This window comes from Salvelinus alpinus, chromosome 10, assembly GCF_045679555.1.
Source record: "Salvelinus alpinus chromosome 10, SLU_Salpinus.1, whole genome shotgun sequence".
Lineage (NCBI taxonomy): Eukaryota > Metazoa > Chordata > Actinopteri > Salmoniformes > Salmonidae > Salvelinus > Salvelinus alpinus.
In genome coordinates, this window is record NC_092095.1 from 29,336,730 (window position 1) to 29,357,231 (window position 20,502).

The following is a 20,502-nucleotide window of genomic DNA, read 5'->3' on the forward strand; positions in this document are numbered from 1 at the left end:
GGGTTTACATTCAAACCCCCTCCAAACACCAGATCTCAGGTAAGGTGCACTACTTTTTACTACTTTCCCCCAAAAGGTCCATGTCAGGGCAAGCTGTCAACATCCCCAAGGGCTCTCTTAGTTAATAAACGGTTAGAGCCACATGCAAGGTAAGCCGAAGGATGGGGCTTGGCAGACGGACGGACAGTTATTCTTAAAGACAAAAAAATATGGACAGGAAATGCAGAAAGTGACTGATAGTTTATCAGGAAGTACAGCAGCCTATCTGCTCTTCAGAGGTTTCTGTATGTCACACCAAGGAGAGCAATGACATATGCACACACTATTTGATAAATTATAAATGATGTATTTTAAAAGACCCAAATATAGAGACAGCCACTTAATTAAAGTTAAACAAGATAAAGTACTAACCGTGGTTGGTAATCAACTGTAATAACACACATTGCAATTGAAAGACAGATCACTGCAACCTTAAATCGTGCCGTTATTGAGTTAAAAACCAATATGACATTACATTTGGTCTGATGTTACGACATACACTATGGTCTAGTAGTCAATTTATGTATTCAAATTAGCATTGACCTTTTGCATGTACCTGTATTGCTTTTGTATATTTACACTTCACAACAGTAATAAAATTATGTTTGAGTTGATAATATTGACAATTCAAGCAGCAAAGAAGCATTCATATCCACATACTGTACATCACAAACCATACACTAAAGACCGTGGTAGTGCCAATGCAGTGAATTTCAGGAAAGTAAACTGTCTACAGCCAATGATGACCACGAACCCTTGTTTGATCACCCACTGCGCATCACCATAAATTACATAGGACCACATTTTGGTTCCAACTTCATATTAATTGACATAAATAGTAATAACCCTATTTTAAATCGATCACAATACACTGAAAAAGATCCTAGAGCTAGAGCCTTCATGGCTTGCACCATATACCACTCCATTTCTATTTTCTATCTCTTGACATTCAATTCCTTTCATATACATTTTGAAGGATAAAGAACACATTATCAGCTCACACTAAGAAGCGAAGGAAGCTTACCAGCATTGTTTAAAGTAGATACAACAAATCTGCTTCTTAGAAGAGGCTGAGTCGGCTGACAAAAGTATTTACAGACTGACAAAGTTAACCTGTTCGTGACGCCATCTGCGTCAGGGAAGTGGCTTGACGCAACACCTTCATAACAATGCCATAAGCAAAACATACCAGCTGTCATGACATTTTATGAAAACCAATGTTAGTTTATAACAGCTGAGACAACACTATCATAGAACCAAACTCATTAGACATTCAAATAGGGTTTTTGTCAGATGTTAACAAAAGTCAACATTAATGAACTATCATGTCGCATTATGACAGATGTTATGGCATGCTTCTGGCAGTGTCACATACAGGGAGGTGTTATGCCAATTTGCTTTAAATGGAGTATGCCATTGAGAAGGGCACTGCTCAGTCTCTGTACTGTTTGATGAGCCTTCTTCTCTGGGAGGTCTTTCGCAGGAGTTTTCTGTAGTCATAAGGGTTGTCGTCCTGGCCCTCTGCAGAGGGCAGTCTGGGAACGGAGTGCCTGTCAACACAGCAGCACAGGAGATAAAGTGAGACAGGGCCAGGCAGGAAATGAACAGAGGACCAAACAGTGAAAGAGGGAAAGAGAGATGCAGTACAGTGAGAGATGAGTAGAGGGATGAAGATGGAATGATAGATGGTAATTAATAGATTGAGAAACGATCAAGGCTCATGGTGTAATATTTAGGATTTGTTTGTTTTCTCTCTACAGTCTCTCTGCTTCATTACATACTTTCATGCTATGGACATACAGTATGTATCAGTGTCTTGTGTCTGTGTATTCACACGTATTCACAATAGATATGTGAGTATATGCAGTAGTGAATGGATTACACACCTTTTATCTGCTGGCTCGGAGACTGCCCTCTCTCTAGATTGTCTCCTGTCTGGAGTTTGTCTTTTGGTCTGTGGACTTCTGTCTGCAGCTGCAGTCTGTCTTTGGTCGGTAGACTGCCTCCTGTCAGCGGCTGCAGACTCTCTTCTTGTCTGTGGACTTCTTTCTGCAGCTGTAGACTGCCTCCTGTCAGAAGACTGTCTCCTCGCAGAAGACTGTCTCCTCTCTATAGAGCGCCTCTGTTCGATAGACTGCCTCCTCTCGAGAGATGCTCGTCTGGTGAGAGAGGTGCGTCGGTCTCCGGCTATGGCGCCGGTGGACTTACTGGTGGGGAGGCCCTGGTAGTACTGGTCATCTACATCCAGCAGCTTCCCAGGACTGGAGCACAGACAGGAGCAGGCAGTTATGGTCAGTCACTTACTATATGACAATAGGTCAAAGTCGACATTTCATATGCCATACATTTTTTCCAAACTTCAGTTAGGAATGATAATTTGGCTTTCCGAATATGGCAAACCGATCAATTCAAATCGAATCAAACTTTATTTGCCACATGCACCAAATACAGCAAGTGTAGACTTTACTGTGAAATGCTTACTTACAAGCCCTTAACCAACAATGCAGTTTAAGAAGAAGAAATGATTTACCAAGTAGGCTAAAATAAAAAGTAATAAGAAAAAGTAACACAATAAGAAAAACAATAACAATAACATGCTTCTACACCTGCATTGCTTGCTGTTTGGGGATTTAGGCTGGGTTTCTGTACAGCACTTTGTGACATCAGCTGATGTAAGAAGGGCTTTATAAATACATTTGATTGATTGACTGATATACAGGGGGCACCGGTACCGAGTCAGTGTACAGGCTAGTTGAGGTAATCTGTACATGTAGGTGGGGATGAAGTGACTATGCATAGGTAACAAAAAGAAACAAACAGTGAGTAGCAGCAGTGTACAAGGGGGGGGTAGGGGGGTGGAGTCATAGTAAATTGTCCGGTGGAGAGTTTTATGAATTGTTCAGCAGTCTAATGGCTTGGGGTTAGAAGCTGTTGTATTGCTGTATTGTATCATGGCGAGGAAATATGAACAATACATTTGCTCGGCCATTGATTGGTATTGAGGAAGTTTCTCCAGCGAGCCACGCTATTCACCCGTTGGCTACAGTAGCCTTTTATTTCATAGCAGGATGAGCATCAATATGAACTCCATTACTCCACTTCCTCATTACACCACCAGCCTTGTGATGAGCTAGCTGGAGCTGTGCATAATGTGAACCCAGGACCTTTAGTTCTACAGCCGAGGCGGAAGGGCCTTCCTAGTTCCTGATTAATCACTGCCTCCCCTCCTCTTCTATTGACAGACTCAAATGGAAATTTCCCCTCTGTGGGTTTTCATATCCTCCCTCTTCTTTCCGGCTTATTGGTTGACTTATGTAATAGAAACAGTAATCTATGTCACAGGCAGAGGCAGGCAGACGAGCAAGCCTCAATGCCTACGGACTCTCTAACAAACAGGATTCTGCCACTATTATATCGTTCAGTTAGACCGGCCACACAATTGGTGCTATTCAATCAAAACCGCAGAACGGGTTTCCGGGTTGAAAGTAAAAAGGTGTTCCTCCAGCACTGAAAGTTGAGTTTTAGTTGGGTTTGCATTTCCATTAACACAGTAAACAAGTTTTATTGTTGAATCCGAATGCTTATTCTCACAGCGCAAGGGGAATCATTTGTGTCATTCTCTGGAGACCTGATTACCAGTATTAATTGAATAGGACCTGTGTCTCAGGAGCCAAATGGGGTTTATTGAACCTGAATGGGGTTTACTTTGCAGTGGTATAGGGCTTATCTCTCTCACTCTTTCCATATCCCTCCATCATTACCAGCCCAATCGTTCTACACCAGGCTTGGTGTCTCTTTCTCTTTCTCTCTCTCTCTCTCTCTCTCTCTCTCTCTCTCTCTCTCTCAGACATTCTTCTGTTCATTTGTTCCTTCCCCTTCTCTGTGAACTCTCTTCTTTCTTCTCTGCTTTTCTAGTATTCACACCCCTTCATTTTGTCAAAATTTTGTTGTGTTACAGCCTCAATTAAAAGTGGATTCAATTGTAATCTTTTTTTGTCACTGGCCTGCACACTATACCACATAATGTCAAAATAGAATTATGTTTTTCAATTTTCTTACCAACTATAAAAAAAAGCTGAAACGTCTTGAGTCCATAAGTATTCAATCTCTTTGTTATGGCAAGCCTAAATAAGTTCAGTAGAAAAAAATTGCTTAACAAATCACATAATAAGTTGCATGGACTCTGTGTGCATTAATAGTGTTTAACATGATTTTTGAATGACTATCTCATCTCTGTACCCCACAGAGGAAGGAAACCGCTGGTTACTGGTTACTTTAAAACAGTTACTGAGTTGAATGGCTGTGATAGGAGAAAACTACGGATGGATCAACAACATTGCAGTTACTCCACAATACGAATCTAATTGACAGAGTGAAAAGAAGGAAGCCTGTACAGAATAAAAACATTCCATAAAGTAATACTGAACAGGCAAAACCTGGTTCAGTCTGCTTTCCAACAGATAGAATGATGAATTCACCTTTCAGCAGGACAATAATCTAAAACACAAGGCCAAATCTACACTAGAGTTGCTTACCAAGAAACCTTTCAGCAGGACAATAATCTAAAACACAAGGCCAAATCTACACTAGAGTTGCTTACCAAGAAACCTTTCAGCAGGACAATAATCTAAAACACAAGGCCAAATCTACACTAGAGTTGCTTACCAAGAAACCTTTCAGCAGGACAATAATCTAAAACACAAGGCCAAATCTACACTAGAGTTGCTTACCAAGAAACCTTTCAGCAGGACAATAATCTAAAACACAAGGCCAAATCTACACTAGAGTTGCTTACCAAGAAACCTTTCAGCAGGACAATAATCTAAAACACAAGGCCAAATCTACACTAGAGTTGCTTACCAAGAATCCTTTCAGCAGGACAATAATCTAAAACACAAGGCCAAATCTACACTAGAGTTGCTTACCAAGAAGACAGTGAACGTTCCTGAGTGGCCGTGCGGCCGTGTTACAGTTTTGACTCATTCGGAAAGTATTCAGACCCCTGAACTTTTCCAACATTTTGTCATATTACAGCCTTATTCTAAAATGGATTACATCTTGGTTTCATCAGACCAGAGAATCTTGTTTCTCATGGTCAGAGTCCTTTAGGTGCCTTTTGGCAAACTCCAAGTGGGCTGTCATGTGCCTTTTACTGAGGAGTGGCTTCCGTCTGGCCACTCTCCCATAAAGGTCTGATTGGTGGAGTGTTGCAGAGATGGTTGTCCTTCTGGAAGGTTCTCCCATCTCCACAGAGGAACTCTGGAGCTCTTTCAGAGTGACCATCGGGTTCTTGGTCACCTCCCTGACCAAGGCCCTTCTCCCCCGATTGCTCAGTTTGGCCTGGCGGCCAGCTCTAGGAAGAGTGTTGGTGGTTCCAAACTTCTTCCATTTAATAATGGTGGAGACCACTGTGTTCTTGGGGACCTTGAATGTTTTTGGCACCCTTCCCCACATCTGTGCCTCGACACAATCTTGTCTCGGAGCTCTATGGACAATTTTTTCGACCTCATGGCTTGGTTTTTTCTCTGACCTGCACTGTCAACTGTGAGACCTTATTATAGACAGATGTGTGACTTTCCAAATCATGTTCAATCAATTGAATTTACCACAGGTGGACTCCAATCAAGTTGTAGAAATATCGAAAGGATGATCAATGAAACACGATGCACCTGAGTCTCATAGCAAAGGGTCTGAACACTTATGTAAATAAGTTTTTTAAATAATTTTTTATTATACATTTGCAAACATTTCTAAAAAACTGTTTTTGCTTTGTCATTATGGGATATTGTGTGTAGATTGACGAGGATTTTTATTTATTTAATACATTTTAGAATAAGGCTGTAATGTAACAAAATGTGGGAAAAGTCAAGGGGGAATTTGGGAAAAGTCAAATTTCCGAATGCACTGTACTTGAAAATCTATGGCAAGACCTGAAAATGGTTGACTAACAATGATCAACAACCAATTTGATGAAGCTTGGATGAATTTTGAAAATAATAATGGGTAAATGTTTCACAATCCAGGTGTGGAAAGTTCTTAGAGACTTACCCAGAAAGACACAGCTGTAATCAACGCCAAATGGGCTTCTACAAAGTATTGACTCAGAGTGTGAATACTTATGTAAATCAGATATTTCTGTATTACATTTTCAACACATTAGCTAAACACATTAAAAACATATTTTCACTTTGTCATTATGGGGTATTGTGTGTAGATGGATGAGAAACATTTTTATTTATTCAATTTTGAATTCAGGCTGTAACACAACAAAATGTGGAATAAGTCAAGGGGTATGAATACTTTCTGAAGGCACTGTATCTATCTGTCTTCCTTCATTTTTTCACTGTGCTGTTTCACCACTGCTTTTCCTCACTGACACAATCCACCTCTCTCTATCACTCTCTCCCCTCCTATTTCACTCCCTCTCCCCCCCCCCCCCCCCGCCCCTCTCTCAGCTGTCAGCGACAGTTGGAGATGCTATCTTTCCTCCTGACCTTCTCATTCTTAATGATGCATGTAAACTGCTCCTGTCCATAGCTGGCTTTATTTATCTGCTAACAAATTATTACCCTTGATGTGTACAGTCTCGTCCTCTCACATCCCAGTGTCTGTGTGTGTGTGTGTGTGTGTGTGTGTGTGTGTGTGTGTGTGTGTGTGTGTGTGTGTGTGTGTGTGTGTGTGTGTGTGTGTGTGTGTGTGTGTGTGTGTGTGTGTGTGTGTGTGTGTGTGTGCGTGTGTGTGTGTGTGTCCAGATTATTTTGATAAAGTACCATACCCCTTCCTTGTTAATCCAGACCTATCTGTCTGTCTGCCAGCCTAGGGGAACCTCTATCATCACCTTTCTGGGAGCTACACTCACCTCGTGGCCCACACACACAGACACACTGGGACACACACAGACACACTGGGACACACACAGATTCACATCAAACAAAAAACGAAGCAAAGGAGGCTCAAATGGTCTGTCTATCATGTTTTGCAACATATTAGGTTTATTGTAGATCCTAAATAATTGATCACTGCATCTTTCATAAAATACTCAACAAACACACAGTAAAAATACTGATGTTACTATGAGTGCATTATATTGGACTTTGTCCACATGGCACTTGTCATATAGTTAGATTTCATTAAGTAAAACCATTGTATAAGGAGGATGAAGGATAAGGCCAATTAAGTCCATTGTAAATGTGTAAGGCTACAGGCCGTTAAGTTTGGACCCACACCCTGGCCTTACAGTTGGCACTGTCCCCATATTCATTACTCACAAGCAGAGTGCCAAGTTTCAGACCTAACCTCTTAAAGGCCTGCCAGTAGCTACAAGTGGCTCGTTAAAACAGGGTGAATGATGGGCCGTTGACTTACCCTTGTTTCCGTGGCCTGCGTTTGTCATCCTGGACAGACCTCTGAATGGGAAAGACACAGGAAGTAGTGTTACATGGAAATAAACTAGGATTCAAATCTGCAAATATGTTTAGCTTTATAGCCTACTTATAAGGCGTATAGCCTCCTATATAGCCTTCAAGACTATGTAACAACCTATAACTATGTAACAACCTATAAGTCGAATGTTGGCAGGTGATTAGTCCCGTAATCAATCGATCTGTTGGTTGACTAACAATTAAGATCAGCTAGCTTGAGATCAGCTGAAGCTGAAGGGACGAGGTTGGAACAAACCTGCAGGGACTCTCCAGCACCTACTTTGTGCCTTTCTAGTGCATACTGAAATTATTAGACAGAAATATTTCAACAATATAACACATGCTGGAGTGCATCAAGGCTTAATAGCACACCCAATAGGATTCAAGTTGAATCTATACCAGTTGAGAGAATTGTACGGTTTTGTAATATGCTTTCCTGCTTTCTATCGGAGAACTTGAAGTTGTCATGGACAGACATTGGCAAAACTACATTAATGGAAAACTTTAACGTTGGAAAACTTCTAACAACTTAACACAGATCGTTACATCCCCTTTGATCTTGTGTCTTAATCACTCTTGGAGAAAAATGGCCACCTCAATAATGTAGTGCGAATGCCAATAGATAAAAATGCAATAATTACAGTGCTGTGAAGGTGACAGAGAATGGCTCACTACTGTATGGATCGAGTCAGACTCACATGGATGAGGTTGTAGTACGTAGAGTCCTCAGGGGTGTTGAGCGTCTTTGGCTGCTGGGTTCTGCGAGGCGTCCGACACACTTTCAGATCGACTGAAACATCACAACAACAAAAATACCCAGATCAGCAATAATGCTTTGATTATTAAGTAGCTAGAGAAAGTAGACAAAGGTGTATTGTTATCCAGGTTTTTCATTTTTATCTACAGTATTTATCAATTGTGACTTGACAAATCCCTGGTTCATAATTTTAAAAGAGTGCTATGCAATAAACAGAGACATTTTGTGTCCTTGTGTTTTCTTTACACAGGAACTGAGTGAAAACAGTTTTTTCATGTTATGCTTGAGAAAATGGCTTCCAAAAGACTAGCATGAGGAGGCGATTGACACCCTGAGGGCAGCGAGAACACAGTATGACTCCCCTGCTGGTTAACTCTACTCCACTTCACACTATTCTACACGGTTTCTCTAATATTTTAATCACTGCCTTTAAACATAGCTTCCAAGAGGACAAACATTGCTACAATTGTAGCAATACCTGAAGAGAATATTACCTGGAAATAATTTTGAAATGGGAGGGCGTTTTAATAACGGTGGCTTCAGGAGATTCTATTCTACCAAAGACTTAAAGATGTTGTAACTTTTACTGTTGAAAAGTTTTTACTGCGTTATCCTAAGTATAAATATGGTAAAGTACACACATTAAAGGGTAAAAAAAATGTTTTACACAACTGCAAACTTCAAGGAGAAGGGCATTCAAGGAGTTAGTTTGATGGTAATTTGTGATGTCATCGCCAACCTCACTATTGATGAACAATAGAGGAACAATGGAGAACAAAAGAGGAAAGATCCACCCGCCCACTAGTTTCATGTCATGAGATACCTGGACTACCTATTGAGATGGATCTTTTGTTAAGTAAATCAGGTGACAAATGAGCTGAAAAGGAGACTGGAGCAGGACTTTAAGTTTTGAGAATTTTAGGCATTTTACAAGCTTAAATGTCCCCAAAAATCGTAAGCCTACATTATTCAGTTAAACTAACCTCACGGGCTTAAGCTTTGGTGGCTATGTAGCTTACTTGAGGCTGATATTTGGCCTACAGAGCTGTATGGAAACTTGACTTAGGCCGTTATGTTTGACCCTGTTTTTCTAAAGACTTACTGAAGAGGCTTTATGACTGGGCGTATGATCACTGGAGAGGCTATCGGGAGTGAACACATAGTTTCATACCATTCCATACCCTCTGTTCCATAAATGATTATGAGCTGTGCTCCCCTCAGCAGCCTCCACTGTGTTCCATATTATGGTGACCTATACAGTGGGGCAAAAAAGTATTTAGTCAGCCACCAATTGTGCAAGTTCTCCCACTTAAAAAGATGAGAGAGGCCTGTAATTTTCATCATAGGTACACTTCAACTATGACAGACAAAATGAGGAAGAAAAATCCAGAAAATCACATTGTAGGATTTTTTATGAATTTATTTGCAAATTATGGTGGAAAATAAGTATTTGGTCACCTACAAACAAGCAAGATTTCTGGCTCTCACAGACCTGTAACTTCTTCTTTAAGAGGCTCCTCTGTCCTCCACTTGTTACCTGTATTAATGGCACCTGTTTGAACTTGTTATCAGTATAAAAGACACCTGTCCACAACCTCAAACAGTCACACTCCAAACTACACTATGGCCAAGACCAAAGAGCTGTCAAAGGACACCAGAAACAAAATTGTAGACCTGCACCAGGCTGGGAAGACTGAATCTGCAATAGGTAAGCAGCTTGGTTTGAAGAAATCAACTGTGGGAGCAATTATTAGGAAATGGAAGACATACAAGACCACTGATAATCTCCCTCGATCTGGGGCTCCACGCAAGATCTCACCCCGTGGGGTCAAAATGATCACAAGAACGGTGAGCAAAAATCCCAGAACCACACGGGGGGACCTAGTGAATGACCTGCAGAGAGCTGGGACCAAAGTAACAAAGCCTACCATCAGTAACACACTACGCCGCCAGGGACTCAAATCCTGCAGTGCCAGACGTGTCCCCCTGCTTAAGCCAGTACATGTCCAGGCCTGTCTGAAGTTTGCTAGAGAGCATTTGGATGATCCAGAAGAAGATTGGGACAATGTCATATGGTCAGATGAAACCAAAATAGAACTTTTTGATAAAAACTCAACTCGTCATGTTTGGAGGACAAAGAATGCTGAGTTGCATCCAAAGAACACCATACCTACTGTGAAGCATGGGGGTGGAAACATCATGCTTTGGGGCTGTTTTTCTGCAAAGGGACCAGGACGACTGATCCGTGTAAAGGAAAGAATGAATGGGGCCATGTATCGTGAGATTTTGAGTGAAAACCTCCTTCCATCAGCAAGGGCATTGAAGATAAAACGTGGCTGGGTCTTTCAGCATGACAATGATCCCAAACACACCGCCCGGGCAACGAAGGAGTGGCTTCGCAAGAAGCATTTCAAGGTCCTGGAGCGGCCTAGCCAGTCTCCAGATCTCAACCCCATAGAAAATCTTTGGAGGGAGTTGAAAGTCCGTGTTGCCCAGCAACAGCCCCAAAACATCACTGCTCTAGAGGAGATCTGCATGGAGGAATGGGCCAAAATACCAGCAACAGTGTGTGAAAACCTTGTGAAGACTTACAGAAAACGTTTGACCTCTGTCATTGCCAACAAAGGGTATATAACAAAGTATTGAGATAAACTTTTGTTATTGACCAAATACTTATTTTCCACCATAATTTGCAAATAAATTCATTAAAAATCCTACAATGTGATTTTCTGGAATTTTTTTTCTCATTTTGTCTGTCATAGTTGAAGTGTACCTATGATGAAAATTACAGGCCTCTCTCATCTTTTTAAGTGGGAGAACTTGCACATTTGGTGGCTGACTAAATACTTTTTTGCCCCACTGTAGCTCTCAGTAACGTATTGAATAACACGTGTATGTGTGCATACGGATACAGTATGTAAGGGAAAGGCTGTATTTCATGCATGAGTTGGCATAGTTTTTCGTATTATTGAACCTGTCTATTTAAAGGTCGTCAGTGATTCTGTATTGCTCAAAGGAGAAAAGCTCATTTGAAATCCTCATATTAATGGTTGTTGTAATTGCCACAGCGGTGCCTTATGAAACGTGATTAGCATTTAATGACCTTTTCCATGAAGTGAAATATGATTGGCATTCTAAGAAATGTCCCCAACTTTCTTTCTGCATATAAAAATTAGGATTTTAATTGAAATGTAGCGAGGTATGAGGACAGCTTATTATTGGATCAAATCGATGAAGAAATTTCTGGAGGATATAATGTCTCTGGAAATGAATTCTGCTCCTCAGGCAATGTGTTGCTGTTCAGAACACCTTGTAAAGGGCACATAGCAGGCATCTCAAGAGATTGCAGTTTGGATTTTATTGTTGTGGTGAGTTGTTATCGTACTAATATAGCGTATATCTCACATTCAGAAAATGCAGATTTGATACCAGGTTACCAATTGTGTTGAGCGGCCGCTTATACCTAGACACAGCACTGCAAGCAACCACACATAGTCCCCAAATTCTAGGCTTGCCTCTCACAATCCAATATGAGAAAGTCACCCATGACACCAATACAACTAATCATGGATGACACAATAATTATATTTCTTCCTGACACCTGGTAAACTCATGATGATAATAACATTTCAGCTGCCAGACGGATTTGACACACCAAGCACTGAGATGCTGAACTTTCACTCTGCCAGCTCCCTTGCCCATCCTTTCAAAGCCATTGCACATATCACCGGTGGGAATCAAATTCATTTTCTGATGACGCATCGTGTCGAGAACCGCTTTCCGGTTTTGGCACTTGACATCCCCAGGTTTTTTAAAGATACAATCTAGCCTTAATGAGAGCGAAAACAGAGCTTTGTCCGCTGATAGAATCATCAGCTAGTGCGAAGCGGAGACATAACAAAAGCTGTGCCTTCTTTTCCCCATCTTGTTTCGCACCTGAGGCAGGGATGACTGAGCGTAGGCTGAAAATAGCTCCTGAAATAGGAGAATGAGTTCACAAAAAGGGGGAAATGACACAAGACATAAAAAAAATTAATATCTGTGCACTTCACACATTGAGAAAGCTGCTTCGAAAAATGTAAATACTTGAAATGTGTTTGAGAACACATACCACATATTGTGTAGTCTATAGGGCCAAACTGACACTCAAAGAAACACTGGTCATAAGTTCTCTTTACAAACGAAGAAGGAGTTGGTTATGGAAGTAAAGGCTATTTGCAAGTGCACTCTGTCTTATTTCAATGAGTGTCAGTGAACTCTATTCAGCTCTCTGTCTGTGAGGGATAGTCTTGGAGCTGTTTGACCAAGCAGACGAGCCAGGAGCCCACTGGAAAGATGGATAGACCAGAAAAGAAGGATTTGATTGCTTCTTCAGACAGGAAATTATACTCAACACTGCCAGAGTGACTCGGGATCACCATTAGTAGTTTTTGATCACCAGTTGGTTTTTGTATAAAACCAGTCTACAATATTTAGATTGACTTATTCTCAAATGTATTGAATTTCATCCATGTCTGTACTCAACAGTACATTTGTTGTGTCTTTGCTTTGTACAATGTCTTGTGGTTTTCACACAAGTCAGACACTTACCTGATTGCTGATGGTTGGCAGCAAAGCCATTGACTGCCTGCCCTTTGACAAACATGCCGTTATTGGCTGGGTTTATCTGGTGGGCCAGGATGATCTCGTTCAGCTTCTGCTGGAGGCTCATGTAGTTCTGGGAATACTTAGTGACCTGTTGTATAGACAATGGACAATTGATACATATAATCAAAAGGTTGGGGGTTCAGAACCCCAAGAAAAGCTGCTGGCAGACGTATCAAGTGGGTTGTAGTGGGTTAGTACTAGATTACCTCTTCAGAAAAGACCTCCAGTTCCTCCGTATCTCTCTGGGCTGTGGCCTTGGTGGCCTTCAGGTTCTTCCTGTCCTTGTAGCCCCTGAACTGGCTCTGGATCTTCACCGCTGCCTGCTCCTCGTCATACCTATCCCCTCCCTGAGACTCTGTCTCCTCTATGCGAACCAGCTCTACATCGGTTAGGTCCACAACCCTGTCCTCAACCTTCAACCCTTCCTCCTGTTCCTCAACCATGGGTTCCTCCTTGCTCCTTTTGACCCGTTCTCTCTCCTCCTTGAATTTCTTTCTATCCCGGTGTCCTCTGAAATTGCTCTGCAGAACGGTGGCAGCTTTTTCCTCGTCTGGCTCCGACTGGCTTGCGATGGACGGCCCTGGTTGGGATTCTAGCGTTGGCTCCTGTGGCTGGACAAGTTCTTGTTTGGGTTGTTCTTTGGCCTCTTTCGCCTTCTTTTTCTTGGGAATTTTTCCTTCCTCCTGCAGGCGTTTGCGCTCCTTGTGGCCACGGAAGTTACTTTGGATGACCGTAGCTGCCTTGGCCTCATCTACTTCCTCCTTCTCTTCCACACCTGCAGACACGGCTGCTGTCTCTGGAACCTTTGTCCTTCCTGCTGGTTTTGACATACCTTCTACCTTTGCGGTCTCGTCTTCAGTTGGGCTCATCACTCTCTGTTTCCTTGCTGGGATCTTGCCTTCTTCAACCAGCCTCTTCCTCTCTTTGTGGCCCCTGAAGTTGCTTTGGAGAACTGTAGCTGCCTTAGCTTCCTGTTCCGGGTTAACCTCCTCCCCTTCTGCTCGCTCTGCATTCTGTTGCTCGTCAATTTCTGTGTCTTCCTCGTCCACCAGCTCTTCACCCACTTCTGTGTGCTCATCGTCGTCATCCTCTTCCGCCTTGGCCGTGTCTTCATCCTCTTCCTCCTCCTCCGCAACTTCGGTCAACCCATTCCCCTCTTCCTTTTCCACTGCAAACTCCTGCTCCTCCTCTTCATCCTCCTCCATAATAGCAGGCTCCACCTCTACAGGTGAGGGTGACCTTAGTCTCAACTCGTCTCCGGACAGTGTCTTGTGGCGCTCCCTGAGTTTCTTTCTCTCCTTGTAGCCCCTGTAATTACTCTGGAGGACCACGGCGGATTTGGCCATCTCTTCCTCCTCCAGTTTGGCAGCTTCGATCCTCTCTTTCTCTATCCTGTCTTTCTCAATGGCCTCCCTAAAGAGAATGCAGTTGATTTTGCTCTGAACAGAATCAAACTCAATGTAAACGGTTTATGATCTGGAACAACTATAGGGGGTATACTCCACATATACGTTTATATGAAGAGTAGTTCCTGCCTTGTCAGCAGCTAACGGGGATCCTAATAAATACTGAAATACGAATTATAAACTGGGTGGTTCGAGCCCTGAATGCTGATTGGTTGAAAGCAGTGGTATATCAGACCATATACCATGGGTATGACAAAAAAATACTTTTTATTGTTCTAATTACGTTGGTAACCAGTTTATTATAGCAATAAGGCACATCGGTGGTTTGTGGTATATGGCCAATATACCACGGCTAGGGGATGTGTCCAGGCACTCCACGTTACGTTGTGCATAAGAACAGCCCATATCTGTGGTATATTGACCATATACCACACCACCTTGGGCCTTAGTGCTTAAATATAAAATGCATACTAAATAAAACATTAACTTCACAATGCTTAAAACGTGCTGGATCTACTGTCCTACATTTGACTATGTTTTTGCGTAGTGCAGATCCATTGATGGTTGTCCTTACCTTTTCTTTTTGAAACTCTTCCTCTCCCTGTGTCCTCTGTAATGGGCCTGAATCTTAGCTGCTGCTTTGTTTTTTTCCTCCACCAGCTCCTTGTACTTCCTCTTGGCGAGGTAACCTCGGCAAACTGCAGAATAGGATGGTACAAGTTGAAGCTACACTAAACGTACTCAGTATCCTCTGAACACGAACAAACCGATCTTAGAAAACAATGAGAAAGCAGCATCATGGTCTCCTCACCAGCCTGTAACTGGGTGATGAAGGTCTCAAACTTGTCTTTGCTTAATTTATCATCAGCACATCTCCTCCGTACTTTATGTCCTCTGTACGCTGGTGGACGATATATTAGAGACAAATCATTAACATACAGATATGAACTATCGTTTATGATAATAACGACTTTAACAGCATTTGCACACGTTTAGAAGGAACTGGGACAGTTTTGGTTCAACTATGGTCATAAGGTCAAAGTGACCACGGACTGACCTGATTGTATGGCCACAGCGCTCTGTGCTCTCTTCTCCAGTATTTTGCGGTAACGTTTGGCCCCCAGCCAGCCCCGGACGTAGGCCTGGACCAGAACGATGCGGTCTGTGGTCTGCCTCACCATCAGGTTGAGGGTCTCCACATGGTAGTACTTCAGAAACACCTGAGAGACACCACATGGAAACACAATCGAAGGGTGTAGACTCAGTCATACTCTCCATGAGATTTGTCTAATCATTTACATTAGACTCCAAAATACTCCATGAATGTGACCTTACTTTCGTTTTGCCCAGGACCCAATTTTCCAGTTTGGTTTTTTCCAATATAGCTGCACAAGTCTCTGGGCTCGCATCCGGCTCCTTGTGCGCATGGAAAGCCAGTATGTAGTACCTGCAACAACCAATACTAGACTTACCAAACCATTCCTGCACACTATTAGCCTAAAACCCTCAAAATGAGTCTTCCATTCTTCTAGTCATTCACAAGCAATACGTGGGAGCCTATGGAGTCTTTTCTATGATTAGGATCACCAACCTGTTGACGAAGTTGGTGTAGAGGATGCGGTGAGAGTAGCCCTGCCGGCGGATCTTAGCTGTCTCCAGGACACCCGTGTAACGCAGCTGCACCAGCACCTTCTCCCGGTCAAACTTACTGGCCTGCCGGTCATTGTTGGGCTTGATGCAGCGCACAAAGTGGGGCTGTCCCGCCACCATCTTGGACAGCAGGTCCATTAGGGAATACTGGTGAATGAAGAGGCAGGAAGCATCCAATCAAAACTAGTGTCCAGGTAAAGACCTGAATAAGACGAAAATGCCTATTCTTGAATTCCTGTATGAGAAGACATATTTAGTTGCTTTCTTTTCTTGTGTAAACCAGTATTTATAATCTAATTATCCAGGGGTACTGCTACAACGCCAATAAGATAAATAGGTACACATTACATGTCACAGTATGCAAATGTGCTTTACTACCAGTCAGTTTATCAACATAACTGTACTACCATTCAGAGCTATACTACCAGGGTTGGGGATAATCTATCCACTCAGTAATGTAGGAAGTGATCAAGTGAGACATTCTTACTCTGAAGTAGGAGGCTACTGTCTGTGTTCTCATGTTGGTGGACTCTCTAGGATGGTGGGTGGTCTCTCCAGTTCCAGTATCACCCTGGACACACAAAACACTGAGTTTATCAAAAGGATTCACCACAGGTTTATGGTAGGTGTATTTGTTGAGTTATATCAGTGAATTTTGAAAAACAGTATTATATGTATTATATATAGTGTAAAATACTATGGGCTAGTTTCCCGGACACAGATTAACTTCAGTCTTGGACTTAAAAGCCATGTCAGTGGAGATTCTCCATTGAGAATGATGTTAAAACCAAGGCTTAATCTCAGTCTAGGGAAAACTGGCCCTAAAAGATGTTGTAGAATATTTTTTAATTTTTATTGACTGAACGGTACGAGTATAAAATCATTATGGATTGGAAGTTATTCATTAATGTGTAATTAACATGAAAAGCAATGATGTGTTAGATGAGGGCTCTGAACCCCAAAATACTGTCCTGTGAATAACAAATAGGTAACAGCCTGAATTGGGTATCAACATTCAGAAGCCTTATTACCCCAATCATTTGTGTATCGTATTTTTTCATGGAATTGTCTCTCATTTTTGTTGTTGTGTGAAAATCACAAAATTTAGAAAATCACCAATCACCGTTTGAATATGTACTGTGTGATCGAGAAGCAAGAAAGGCGCATGTTTTTTTTCTGGGGTGAGAGTTAATTTCCGAGAAGAAGGCTGCAAGAGATGCATAAAGAGGAAGCATAAACAAACACGAGCCAAGTTAGGAATCAAGTTAGGAATCAAGTTAGGAATCAAGTTAGGAATCAAGTTAGGAATCAAGTTTGCATAATGACAACTTGTTTTAAATGTTTAATGCTGAGTATTGTCTTCAGAGGTACGAAATTAGACGTTTGTGACAAAGGACAGTGACCACTTGATCATAAGAGAATGTATGTGTTCAGTCAGTTTGTTTCCACTGGCATTGCTAGATATGGCATGGATTATAAGGATTTTACCACAGAGGAACTAGCTATTTTCCTGCTTATGATCATTGGTGAAACTGACATAAAAAAAAAAATCCAGACACACTTGAAAATCAGTGGGACATTTCTTATTCCATAAAATGCCCTCTGAGAATTTCAGACAATTTTCTCAATAGCAGAGTAATAAGGAGAACGCATACTATAAATGCAAAGATATGCTAATCTGGGACACGGCCACATACGAACCTTGAAACATTGCACATGAGTCACATTGCTCACTAAAAAGCAACAGCACTGACAAAACATACCTTTACACCATGAGTCTAAAACATGTCTGAAATGACACTTTCACTCTCATGACTACAGGAGGAGTCTTTAAAGTGCTTTCTTAGGCGGAAATGTAAAATATGCAAATGAATGGAAATACATTCATGTACTCATCAAAGACAGTTAATTGGCTGGTTTAGCCTCTGCCAATGGCCCTCAGGTATATAAAATTGGTTTGACAAAGTGGGAATTGTGACTTCAAAAAAATGCTACCTTCCTCTTCCCCTAACAATCAGATTAGTATGGGGTACTGGAAAGTAAAGGGTTGTGCCCTTTTTGTGGGGAAGATACGTTCTAGGGGTAACTTTAGGTTGTTATGCAGAAATACAACAAACAACTTTAAGTTGATAATGTTATGACTTCAATCTCTTGCGAGTGCGTAAAGGGCACATCCTGAAAACGAGTCAATATCATGGGGCGCGGTGTCATAAACAGAAATAACCTCATTAAAACAAGGTAAATGAGAAAAGATCCAAATTACCAGCCGTACGCACATGAAAGCCTCCCCTTTAACATCTAATCAGACAATCAATTCACTCTGAGGTTCTAAGGAAAATCAAAAAGACTGCTTTTGCAGCCAAACTCATAGATTCTCACTCTCATCTATTGAAAGGGAAATACGAAAGGATAGGAATTGGACGAGCCATGAAGAAAAACAAATGTAAAACGACTAGTCTTATTATTTCCTAGGGGTGGGTAGATGGTTTGCCATACAACATAGATACAACATAGACAGAGAGATTGCCATTACCTCACAGAGTGACATACTAGAACTGAATAACTTAAGCACTCCCATCTTTACAAGGATAAAAGAAGAGAGAGACAGGAGAGACAGAGAGAGAGAGAGAGACAGGGGAGACAGAGAGAGAGAGAGACAGGGAGAGTCGGAGAGGACACACAAGGTTAGTTTGTCTGAAAGAGAAAGCGAGACTGAAAAAAGAGACAACATTATTTTTTCAAAGATTTTTGACATGGAATTACAACGAGGACACTTAGCGTTACTGTATTAGAAAAGGGAAGCAAGAAAGGCAATGTGACAGAACTATAAACTTTGTTTGAGTGTGTATAAAAGAAAATAAGTTAGAACATCTTATACCCGTACCTTGGCAAAGTTCATGGTGCGGTGAGGGTGTGCTGGGGTGCGAGGCATGCTCATGAGTGTGTTCATCCCTTTACCCTTTGTGTGGGCCAAATTACCTAGAGGATAGAGAGATAGCGGGAGAGACGTTGAGAACAAATTGACAAGCTACACCACACTTTCAAAGAGGAAAGAGTTAGTGAGATAACTGGCAATCAGCGCCTTCATGGAAAAACAAAAAGGCAATAGTTAGACATGCAAGTGGACATTTATATTTAATATAACCAAATCAAGTTGTACTAAAATGGAAGAAGGTGGAGGGAATATGTGGGAGAAATAAACGAAACAAGCTTGACCCCATAGAGCAAGTAACTCTAAAGAGGGAAAATTCCAAGTTAGCAAAAGAAGGCAATCCAAAAATCAAAATTAGTGATGCAACATCTGCCATGCAAATTCATCAACAAACATAGCCAGAATTTCCATGTTACTTGATAATGTCAGGTGTATAGCTATAGGCCGATGCTATTTCAATAGCACACAGCTATAGAGCAGTGGACTCGCTCTCTGCTAATCTCTCCAGTAGCGTGCTAGCATGTCATCGTGTTAGCTTTCATGAGGGCAGTAGGGATGGCAGTACAAAGGGGGAGGAGAGGTTGCCGTAGCTCAATAAAACAGCTTCAGGGGTATATTAAAGAGTGATTATGGGATTGCTGATTGGATTTGGGCTCAGTTGGCCGCGTCCTCTGCCTATGAAGGATACTCACGCTGCAAAGACCAGCTTGTCACAACAAAAGCCCTGCCTCCAATAACAACAGGCCGCACTGAAAAAAGTGACATGGACCGGTTTTCTTTGGTTCTTTGGCATTTAGCATTTCAATTTAGACAAATAAACACATTTGTTTACATCGGCATTAATTTCTTATATATATTGAGGTTGTTACGATACAATATTTGAATAATCACCACAAGGCAAGTCTGGAGAGAGTCAGACGGGAATAAAATCGATGCCTTGCTTGACAAGAAAACTGTCAATTTGAGAGACTACCTCAATTATAACATACAAAGTGAAAACATAGGTTAGTTGATTGTGCTAAAAGACAGAGTTGCTATTCGGCCATGTGTGTTTACCTGTTTTGGTGAGCGGGTGGGTGACCAGTTTGCGAATCAGCTGATTTTCTGACGACCTCAGCAGAAGAACAATATCTGCCGGTAGTGTATCTCTGTTCTTAGAGAGGAAGCCTGCAGCGTTGTAGATCACCTAAACATGATCAACAGAGGGGGTAAGAAGACCTGTACGCACAAACACGGTTTTACAGCAACCTCAGATTATTTCACCTGCTACTGTTATTCACATTAAGGGTTGGGGTTTCCCATATCCTGTCTTTTTTTCATTATTATTGCCAACTCTAAATATTTGACCTAAAACATATATTTGATGTATTAGACAGGATGTATTATGTATTATAACCTTTCCAGCATAGTGATGAATTCCAAAGCCAAGGTCCACCCTTTTTGGTCTCCAAAAGTTTTTGGATTTCAGGTTGTCTTCAAACTTCTCTGCAATGGACAAAAGTTCACACGGGTTAATTAACTAGCAGTCCAAGCTGGATGGCTAAGCATGTAAACATAATGTAATGACCGAATAAACAAGAATGCATACACATAACATACTTGCAAGGCTGCTAATGATTTAAAAAGCAATGTTTAAACTACTTTTAGGTC

General features: G+C 41.6%; 1 protein-coding gene across 1 annotated transcript in view; it reads right to left on the minus strand.

The window, feature by feature from the left end:
• Positions 1-413: 413 nt before the first annotated feature.
• The window catches only part of myo3a (myosin IIIA), a 73,856-nt gene continuing 53,767 nt past the window's right edge, over positions 414-20,502 (minus strand). The window contains exons 21-36 of the mRNA XM_071328790.1: positions 20,249-20,337; positions 19,909-20,038; positions 18,805-18,899; positions 18,454-18,498; positions 16,408-16,491; positions 15,862-16,067; positions 15,606-15,717; positions 15,328-15,490; positions 15,082-15,171; positions 14,845-14,968; positions 13,071-14,277; positions 12,808-12,952; positions 8,159-8,250; positions 7,405-7,445; positions 1,926-2,300; positions 414-1,589 (exon numbers count right to left, since the gene is read on the minus strand). Of these exons, the coding sequence (XP_071184891.1) occupies positions 1,472-1,589; positions 1,926-2,300; positions 7,405-7,445; positions 8,159-8,250; positions 12,808-12,952; positions 13,071-14,277; positions 14,845-14,968; positions 15,082-15,171; positions 15,328-15,490; positions 15,606-15,717; positions 15,862-16,067; positions 16,408-16,491; positions 18,454-18,498; positions 18,805-18,899; positions 19,909-20,038; positions 20,249-20,337 (3,116 nt within the window). The 3' untranslated portion in view covers positions 414-1,471. The remainder of the gene's footprint in view (positions 1,590-1,925; positions 2,301-7,404; positions 7,446-8,158; positions 8,251-12,807; positions 12,953-13,070; positions 14,278-14,844; positions 14,969-15,081; positions 15,172-15,327; positions 15,491-15,605; positions 15,718-15,861; positions 16,068-16,407; positions 16,492-18,453; positions 18,499-18,804; positions 18,900-19,908; positions 20,039-20,248; positions 20,338-20,502) is intronic.